This window comes from Lutra lutra, chromosome 2 (assembly GCF_902655055.1).
Source record: "Lutra lutra chromosome 2, mLutLut1.2, whole genome shotgun sequence".
Classification (NCBI taxonomy): Eukaryota; Metazoa; Chordata; class Mammalia; order Carnivora; family Mustelidae; genus Lutra; species Lutra lutra.
Genome location: NC_062279.1, coordinates 84,450,173 through 84,460,815, shown reverse-complemented (window position 1 = coordinate 84,460,815; position 10,643 = coordinate 84,450,173). Strand labels below are relative to the sequence as shown.

Genomic DNA, 10,643 nt, shown 5'->3' with positions numbered 1-10,643 from the left:
GGGATTTGTGTTGTTGACTTTGAGTTCCCCATTGATTCTTGTAGGAGTTGGTAATCCTGATTGCAACAAATAGATTAAAAGATGAGGCAGGGATTTTGTGGTTTACAGGAAATAATGATAAGAAATGGACCAAGTAGTGTCTGAGCCTCTATTTTTTTAGATTTATTTTCAGCATAACAGTATTCATTGTTTTTGTACCACACCCAGTGCTCCATGCAGTCTGTGCCCTCTCTAATACCCACCACCTGGTTCCCCCAACCTCCCACCCCCCCACCTCTTCAAACCCTTCAGATTGTTTTTCAGAGTCCATAGTCTCTCATTGTTCACCTCCCCTTCCAATTTCCCCCCTATTTGAAATAGATGTATGAAGGCTTCACTAATAGTGAAATAACATTGTCTTTATAAACAATATAATATACTATAAAATATACATAATGTAATATAAAAATAAAATGTTAATTATGTGTCCAATCACAATAATAATGATTTTGATTTAGGAATCTGTGCTGTCTTATTTTAACAGTATTTGGAATTTTTTTGAACACTTATATTATGGAAGGACAAACTGTGGAAAGAAATGAGAAGTTGACATTTTTCTTTTGATATTTGTCTATCAGAGTATAAGGCATGAGTTGTAAATTTCCTGTTTGGATTAAGGTCTAAAAGAAAAGATAAATACATGGTGATATAACATTATTCTTAATATATTGGCCTCCTAAAGTTTAATTATATGATTGCCTCAAAGCATAAACTTTTGTGCTATACTTTTTGTGAATGCACGGTTTTAGTGGATTCTTTGTGAGTAGGTCCAGAATTTTGTGCTTAGATGAGAAATGTTTATTTCTTCACACATTCCCTGTGAGCCTGAGCAGCATCTACACTAATTTACTGGAAAAGTGATACACATTTCTTTGAGGAATGTCCTAGTTTTCCCTCATATTGTCCAATTAAGAACTGTGGTGTTTCTAAATTCAGCCAACACAGAATAGTTGTATGACAAGTAAATAAGTCTTGCTGGGAATATGTTGCTTAAGTGATGAAATGGTTCAGCCAACAAGTGAACCAAAAGATTAAATATTAACTAAGGAAGGTACCATTTCTAAAGTGATATGTAACAAAGGACTCAGCTATATATAGGATTGAAGATCTCTCAGTGAAGTCCATAAGCAAAGGATGGTCTCTTGGAACATCCAAAAATTTAAAATCATGAAGAATCTATTATTGCTACTGTTGTGTGTTGTTATTGTTAAGTCACAAGATCAACTTTATGACTATTTGGTGATTATTTTAAACTTATTATATTATTACTAATATTATTAATGTAAAATATAACAATGTAATCATATGAATATTTTAATGATGTTAACCTTGATTTTAGTTATGAAATTGAATTGTTAATCTCAGGGACCCATTTTATTTAAAGATGTTACGTAGTATTTCTTGCATAAAAACAAAATAATAATTTCTTATTTTCTTGTTTCTTACCTTTGTTTTCCCAGGATGAAGGCGCTGCGGTAAGATTGTTTTTCTCACTTGTTATCCTAAGTACTGTGATTTTTATTTAATTCTAGCAATATGTTATTACAATTATGAGGACAAATCTGAGAATTTTGCAGACTATAAAATAATGAAAAAGCAGTATTTTAAGAGAAAAAAAGCTGTGATGGATTACTCTTTGGTGAAGAAGAGTAATATAGAGCTCCTGAAATTACTGGTGACTTATGAATGAAAATTCTAAACCAATCTAAAAGCAGAATAGATCAAGTACAGTGGTAGAAAATGAAATAATTGGGTTTCTTCAAGTGAGAAAATCTAAATCATAAGTAGTATTTATTGTTATTATTAATAGTTATGAAACACATAGCTCAGTATAATTTATTCATTTGTGGAACAGTTTTACCTCAACTACTATCTTTGCTGATTTATTTGTCTTGGTTTGAAGATAACAAAAATACAGAAATGCATTTAGGGAGATAAATACTTAGAGGATTTTAATTTTATTCTCAAATGAATCATGATCAGATTTCTTGTCTGTAACATAGTCTGTCACATAGAAATTAGAGTATATAATAATACTTAAAGGAAGTGATTTGTTCAGATCATTTGTTGAATTTGAAGGGAACCTAAGTTGTTTTAATTATCAAACCATACAGATAAAAAGATGATTGTCTGGCTAATTGCATTAGGTAAGAAGAATGTAAAGAATGTGTAAGAGTAAACTTTTGTAAACACTTGGCTAAGCACTTTACATTTCTACTTACCAGCTAATCCTTACAGAGATAGTTTACTAGTTTAGCTCCCAAATAGGTTTTCTAGTTGTTTTTTTTTTAATTTCCCTAAGTGATCTTCATGAACCTAAATATCCATAGAATTTCTTTAAATATAATTTACCTTTCTCTGGTAAAGCTAGACCATCAATACTACCTCTCTAATGGCACTATGAAATAGAAAGAAAATATTTTCTTCTATTATAATTTGATTTGCAATAAAAGGCAAGCCACATTTCATAAAATTTCTGGTAGAATAGACCAGGACCACATAAAATATATATATATATATTTTTTCCCCAAATCCTCACACATACCCCAATACTATAGTGGTTAAGTGGGGAGATCAGGAGCCAAATTGCCTGGATTGAAAGACTTGTATGTACATTCTCACTAATGTTAAATATTATTATAACATAATGAATACATGATATTAAAATTCAAAATAGAGTCATTGTATGATTTCTGGGCTCTCAGAATGGCTGGAGAGTTTAGCCTCTGCTTCACATCTAGTTATTTGTTAATTTGTAACTAGTGTAATTTTTAAAAAGTGTGATTGCTGACCAAGGCCAAATGACAATGCAGTTAATCCCAGCCAACATTTTTGTATTGCACTGCATATTTTCTACTTCAGTATCTTTTAATATAGTACTTTTAAATTTAACAAATAATTTTAACCACATACCTTGAGAATTATTTTAGATAGGAGAAAATTATGCTGTTTGATAAAGAAATCATGTAGGAAATTTCAGGAGAATGGTTTAAGAAATAATTTTGTGGGTATAAAATAAGAATAAGATTAGAGGGGCACCTGGGTGGCTCAGTGGGTTAAGCCTCTGTCTTCTGCTCAGGTCTTAATCTCAGGGTCCTGGGATTGAGCCCCACATCGAACCTCACATCAGGCTCTCTGCTCAGCAGGGAGCCTTCTTCCCCTTCTCTCTCTGCCTGCCTCTCTATTTGTGATCTCTGTCTGTCAAATAAATAAAAAAAAATCTTAAAAAAAAGAATAAGATTGGAATTAGTAGCAGAGAAGCCTTTTGAACTGTAGTATCTATTATGTTTTATTGTAATAGAAATAGTGAGTATTTACTATATACCAGGTGCTCTTCGGGGGCATCACATGCAAAGTCGTTTAGCCCTTACAATCATTTTATACAGCAGATACAGTTATTATCCCTATTTTACAGATAAGGAAACTGGAGCACAGATATCAGAACTTGTACATGATCTTGTAACTAGTAAGTGGTAGGGTCAAGATTTGAACCCAAGCAGACTGGCTCCAGAGTACCTTATTCCTCTTCAAACATGCTAGAGTCAAAGATTGTCTTATTACAAATAAATCCCAAGTAAATTTCACTTTGAATAAATCTGTATTGCCTCTCAAATATTGTTATATAGGAGTTAGGCAAAATAATCAATTCATAAAAACTGAAAGTGGGAAAATAATGAACGATGGTTACAGGAATTTAGTAATCTGGGCGGCTTGAGAATATTTATTCATCCTGATAGTGTAGATGCCTTACTATTTGATGTATTCCATTGTATAGGTATCAGGAATCTAAGGTCCTTACTATTCACAATCTGGTGCAGTTTTATTTTAAAGCTCTTTGTAAAAATAAAACAAAACAAAGACAAAAAAACAAAACAACTCCCTTTGGGACTATAGCTTTTCATGCAGTTTTTCTTTCTGTTGTTACTGAAAGACCTAAGCAGCCTATTGATATACCAACAATGACTAGCCATTTGATGGACCTTAAGGAAACCATTAATCGTGTGATAACCTAAATTGTAAATTGAGTGTATTGGAATATTTACATGTAAAATCTCTGATAACACTTTACGTTTTATTTCTGCTTGGTTCCCTGAAGGCCACTGTGGATGCGCGTGGTCACCGGCCACGTGACAAGAAGAGGGAAGAGGCTCCCAGCTTGAGACCTGCTCCACCTCCCATCAGTGGAGGTGGCTATCAGCCTCGTCCAATCAAAAAAGCAGCAGGCCAAAAGAAAGTAGAAAGAAAGGCCCCTGATGCTGGGGGCTGTCTTCATGCTGACCCAGACCTGGTGGGTGCACTGATGTTTCTCGTGATGATGGGTCTCTCAGGCAGAGAATGCCTATCTTCCTCATGTTTGCCTATCTTCCTAATGTTTCCTTGAATCACATCGTCATCATTATTTTGCTTCCTTTTTTTTTGGAAATAACTACAAAACTTGTTGGGGCTTGGGTTAAGAGTTCCTTCCTGGTCTCCTTTAGTCTGAGCCCAAGATTATAAAAATTGTTCTTAATTTTGTATTTTGCTCGGTTATTCAGGTAGTAAAATTTTCATAGTCCAGTTATATTTATTCTATGGTAAGGACTAATTTTAATCTTCATAGGAATATGTTGAGGACTCTAGAATTTCTGGACTTACATACAGAAAATCAAATTACAAGTTTTTACATTGGCTAATGATAATATTGAATTTTCACTGTTGTACTATTTTCACAAATACCCATAATCTGAATCCTTTATCTAATGCCTGCTATCTTCTTTGTTTGCAGGGAGTGTTGTGTCCTACAGGATGTCAGTTGCAAGATACTTTGGTAAAACAGGAAAGGCCAATCAGAAAAAGTATAGAAGAGTTAAATAACAATGTGGAGTCTGTGTCCCAGTCCTCTTCTAGCACCTTCCAGTATATAACTCTGCTAAAAGAGATGTGGAAAAACAGGCAGAAACAAATACTAGGTAGATATCCTGTGTTTTATGTTTGCTACTACTATAAAATTAGAACGTCTTGAACTGCCATGGGAATGTGTGATTCTGAGAAGATCAGCATTTCTAGATTAACCTAAATAGCATCCTACTGCTTTCAGTATGAGACTGATTACCCTAAGGCTCTCACTTAGCCACCTTTACCTGCAGTTTGCCATATAAGCACTATTCAGCACTTCTTCTCAACTAGAATCATTTTCAATGAAATATTTACCATGAGTCCTTGTTTTCATTCTGTAAGAAATTTGTAAATCAGAAGACAATATTTAGAGTCAAATGTAGCATTTATAGATTTAATACTTCTGGTTTTGAATATAAGAGGATAACTATGATGTACTCAATTGTGTTGCAAATATCACTACCAAATCTCTGAATCTTGAAATCTGAATGTTGAGTGCTATTCGCTGGGTGGTTAGGAATCAGCTAGTGAGTAAGCGTGGCATAGACATCTCAGTGAGTAGCTTATCCTAATTTGGACATTTTTTTTTAAATTTTTTTATTTTTTCAGCATAACAGTATTCATTATTTTTGCACCACACCCAGTGCTCCATGCAATCCGTGCCCTCTACAATACCCACCACCTGGTGCCCCCAACCTCCCACCCCCCATCCCTTCAAAATTCTCAGATCGTTTTTCAGAGTCCATAGTCTCTCATGGTTCACCTCCCCTTCCAATTTCCCTCAACTCCCTTCTCCTCTCCATCTCCCCTTGTCCTCCATGCTATTTGTTATGCTCCACAAATAAGTGAAACCATATGATAATTGACTCTCTCTGCTTGACTTATTTCACTCAGCATAATCTCTTCCAGTCCCGTCCATGTTGCTACAAAACTTGGGTATTCATCCTTTCTTTTTTTTTTTTTTTTTTTTTTTTACAGCTTTATAAACATATATTTTTATCCCCAGGGGTACAGGTCTGCGAATCGCCAGGTTTACACACTTCACAGCACTCACCATAGCACATACCCTCCCCAATATCCATAACCCCATCCCCCTCTCCCAACCCCCTCCCCCCATCAACCCTCAGTTTGTTTTGTGAGATTAAGAGTCACTTATGGTTTGTCTCCCTCCAATCCCATCTTGTTTCATTTACTCTTCTCCTATAATTTGGACATTTTTAAAGGTATCATGACACTCTTCTTGTAAATTTCAAGGCCTTACTGTACTCTTATGAGATGAGTAAGTAAATCAAGTGTATCCAATCCATACGATGTTGAACTTCTGATATGGAAGGCCTAAACACTGCTTTCTCCTCTTTTCCTCACCAGAGAAATAAAGAACATTTTGTATTTATTATTAGGCATAATTTTGACTTATACCTAAGGTAAATTACTAGTATAGTAGCTAGACTTTATGTTAACTTGTAGATGTCAAGGGTGAAATGATTTTCTCTCGTACAACTACATATTATGATTGCCTGACAGTAGCTCTGTGTCTATTAACTTATTCTCAGAAAATCAAAGTCACAACTGTATGGTTGAATACTTGTAGTTTTTTAATTGGAGAAAATGCTGACCATTCCTTCATAATTTAATTCTTCCAGATAATGAAAATGCAATAAATGAGTACTCCTCAGAGCTGGAAAAGCACCAATTATATATAGATGAAACTGTGAATAGCAATGTCCCAACTAACCTTCGTGTGCTCCGTTCAATCCTGGAAAACTTGAGAAGCAAAATACAAAAATTAGAATCAGATGTCTCCGCTCAGATGGAATACTGCCGCACCCCATGCACAGTCAGTTGCAATATTCCTGTGGTGTCTGGCAAAGGTAAGTAGTTAATAAACATATTTCTAGAGGGTTCTAGAACAAATAGTCTCTAAAAATAAGAGAACTTCAAAAAGCTTAGTGGCTCTTCCCCAACCAACCCTAATGACAAAAGAGCACATCATGAAGATATCCCTAGCCTGCTGTGTTCTGACTTAGCCTAATGTATTTGCCAGTTTGTTTTTTTTTAAGATTATTTATTTATTTGACAGAAATCACAAGTAGGCAGAGAGGCAGACAGAGAGAGAGAGGAGGAAGCAGGCTCCCTGCCAAGCAGAGAGCCCGATGTGGGACTCCATCCCAGGACCCTGGGATCATGACCTGAGCCAAAGGCAGAGACTCAACCCCCTGAGCCACCCAGGTGCCCCTATTTGCCAGTTTTTGATGAATAGAATATAATGTAATGATGATGATAGCTCCACCTGGCTAATGCACATTTTTGCTTGGCTAGGTGGCAGAAGCATGGCGGGGAGGAGGGGTATGGAGTTTCTCCATCCCTTGTGTTCTGGCAGGTTATGTATATCCTAGGATATAAAAGGTGAAGAAGGGCTTGTTTCATCCCTTCGGGAAATGGAACTCAAAACTGAGTCTGATTTTCAGTAAAAAGATGATTCAGTTTCTATAATTTATTCTCAAATGTCTAGGATAAAACATTCCTCAGTAACCTGTGTTATAAAATTGATGACTAAAGACCAAGGAGTTATGTTGTAGTTCCCTGAATATATGTTATGTTATGTTTGCAGAATGTGAGGAAATTATCAGGAAGGGAGGTGAAACATCTGAAATGTATCTCATTCAGCCTCTCAGTTCTATCACACCATACAGAGTATACTGTGATATGACCACAGAGAGTGGAGGTAAGTATTTGATAGTTGTTCACCTATTATGCTGTAATTATTTTGATACCATAGAATGCCAAGAAATAAGACCCAGCTTTAACATACCAACAATGAGCCATTTGACTTGGAACTTAACCTGATATTTTAACGGTTATAAAATATCTGTGATTCACAGTTTGGGGTAAGATAAAGCACTTGAGGTCTCTAAAGATTTTAAGTTTTCCTTTCATATTTATTTCCTTATTGTATCCATTTTGAAGCACCAAATAAATTACTTAGAGCATAAAATAAATTAAATAGGTGAGAAATTCATACATTCTTTCCAAAGTGAGATTATTTGTTATTGGTTAATATGTGCCTTTTTTTTTTCTTTCAACCAAAGGATGGACAGTAATTCAGAACCGTCAAGATGGTAGTGTTGACTTTGGCAGGAAATGGGATCCGTATAAAAAAGGATTTGGAAATATTGCAACCAATGCTGATGGGAAAAAATACTGTGGTCTACCAGGTAAAAACTGGGAATACAAAATAAATCATCATGTTGAAAATTTTTTTTTATTTCCATTTAAAAACCGTAGTGCTGGGAGTCTGTTTTTAGGAGGCTAAGAAGAATTTATAAAAAGATTGTAAAAGTGAAAGATAAGGGAAGGAAGACTGTTTTTAATTTCCAAAGGTGCTACTTTTGATGAGGTTTTATTTTATTTTTCCTTTAGGGGAGTATTGGCTTGGAAATGATAAAATTAGCCAGCTTACCAACATAGGACCCACGGAACTTTTGATCGAAATGGAAGACTGGAAAGGTGACAAGGTGAAGGCCCTTTATGGAGGATTCACTGTACAGAATGAGGCCAACAAATACCAACTCTCCGTGAGCAAATACAAGGGAACAGCTGGCAATGCACTCATAGAAGGAGCTTCTCAACTGGTTGGAGAGAATCAAACTATGACCATTCACAACAGCATGTACTTCAGCACGTACGACAGGGACAATGATGGCTGGTATGTATGATGTCTTTTCCCCTGCTTTAAAAGCTATCACGAATGTTGTGATTGGAATCCTTAATGGGAGCTCATGTTATTGATAACTATCATTCCTTAGGTGCTTCCTGGGCCTTAGCCACCATACTAAGCTCTTCATGTGTTACTCTAAACCATTTCTTCTATAAGGTTGTCATTATTATCCTTACTTGACAGATGAAGTTTAAAGAGACAAAGTAACTTATTCAAAGTTATACAACGATAAAAGATGGACCTGGAACTAGAGCACAGTTAACCTTCAGAGTAGTGAGCATTTAGATAAGTTTCTCTAGCTGTATATCCTAATGTGTATATTGGGACCTTAATTTTGTTTTCCAGGGTTCTCTAATACTAAGGGAGCTAAAATGTGACATGTCGGTTTAAAGAAACAAATGCAGATGAACTTGTCACCAGGCCCAGTTCTCTCTCTTTCTTGCTATAGGGCAGAGAAGGCCTTTTGTGTTTTAATTTGATTTTACTTAGAAAACCAGAGTGAAAGAATACTGTGCACAGCACTCTTCTGTGGGTATTTTGCAAAGAATAAACTCAATAGTACTGCAGTTCTAACAACCCCAAACATTTCCTTTCAGGATAACTGCAGATCCCAGAAAACAGTGTTCTAAAGAAGATGGTGGTGGATGGTGGTATAATAGATGTCATGCAGCCAATCCAAATGGCAGATACTACTGGGGTGGACATTACAGCTGGGACATGGCAAAACATGGCACAGATGATGGAGTGGTATGGATGAATTGGAAGGGGTCCTGGTATTCAATGAAGAAGATGTCTATGAAGATCAGACCCTTCTTCCCACGGCAATAACCCCCAAAACATAAATTTTTATTCTTCTCTATGTAACACATTTTTGTATATTATGTCATTGGAATATTCTTTCACACATTATATCCCTCTAAAACTATCAAAAGGTTGTGATTGTGACTTTTTGGGAAAAGTTTAGGCTAAATGATATTAAAAATGGCACATGAGTTTCTTTTGTATTATTCATTTGTATTATCTCATTGAGGACTAACTGAAACTATAATTGTGGACAGTTTCATAATTTCAGTTTCAGTTGATTTTAGAAAGTTTCAAATTAATTAATTCCTCAAAAGAGGAATTTTCTGTCCTTGTTCAAAAGTTCGCTTTAAAGGTTGTTTATTTATGTAAGATCTGTCACACACAAATCTTTCGAAAAGGTTTATTAATTAAACCAGTCTGTATTACAATAAATTAACATATTCTTATTTTGTAATCCATATGACCAATGAGTTAAGCTTTAAACTTCTGAGAAAAGAGGAATAATCACAACTTTAAGTAGCTAATAAAATGGCACTGGACATATGAAGATTCAAAATCTCACTCTGCACCATGGGAAAACCACTACTCTGCCATTTAGCTAGACTTTGGGATCAGAAATCTCAGTAGGACAATGAGGGTCCAGTTTTCATCATTTGTTTTTTTGAGAGGAAGAGTCGGGTAGGAAACAGCAGTTGCCTATTGCCCCTGGAAGTTAAGCCTATTGACTTCAACTGGATTTTTGTCTTTTCCATGATAACACCAAAACTAAAGTAAAAGTGGGTTTTCTGTTCTTCCTACTTCGCCCCAAGTAATGTGTATATCAATTCAATATTTCCTTTCTCTTCTGTTCTCCCATCATTCCACTCCTACTGTCCTGGGCAACCCTATACCCCCAGACTCTCCTTCCCTAATGTAGCATCATTGCCACTGATTTTCATAGAAACTTAGTGTCTCAAAACTCATCCTCTTACCCTTGCATCTGAGCAGAGGTTATTAATTTCTATCATAGAAATGCTGTCACTCTCTTAATTCCTCATTAAATCAAACTTCAATTTTTACCTGGTTTCCCTGCCATAATTTCTGTCTCACCCTTACCTATACTCTGTTAATCTGCCATCACATATATGGTCCTAAAAATTGGACATTCTGACCGAGTTATCTTCCTGTTTAATGGGAGCTTTTGTTACCTAAATCCTAAAATCCAACT

The 10,643-nt window shown here is 35.5% G+C and overlaps 1 protein-coding gene across 1 annotated transcript; it reads left to right on the top strand.

Annotated features, from left to right (window-relative positions):
• Positions 1-1,129: 1,129 nt before the first annotated feature.
• On the top strand, positions 1,130-9,624 carry FGB (fibrinogen beta chain). The gene is made up of 9 exons (XM_047717848.1): positions 1,130-1,278; positions 1,500-1,514; positions 4,136-4,327; positions 4,805-4,988; positions 6,558-6,785; positions 7,526-7,639; positions 8,004-8,129; positions 8,335-8,620; positions 9,229-9,624. Exons 1-9 carry the CDS (start codon positions 1,174-1,176, stop codon positions 9,458-9,460), a joined length of 1,482 nt encoding a protein of 493 aa, XP_047573804.1. The 5' UTR covers positions 1,130-1,173; the 3' UTR covers positions 9,461-9,624.
• Positions 9,625-10,643: the final 1,019 nt, after the last annotated feature.

Bases quoted from the DNA above. Each gene is read 5' to 3' on its own strand.
- FGB (XM_047717848.1), top strand. From the start codon at position 1,174: ATGGTCTCTTGGAACATCCAAAAATTTAAAATCATGAAGAATCTATTA. The intron at 7,640-8,003 runs GTAAGTATTTGA...TTTCAACCAAAG, and splicing joins TATGACCACAGAGAGTGGAG to GATGGACAGTAATTCAGAAC. The intron at 8,130-8,334 runs GTAAAAACTGGG...TTTTTCCTTTAG, and splicing joins AAAATACTGTGGTCTACCAG to GGGAGTATTGGCTTGGAAAT.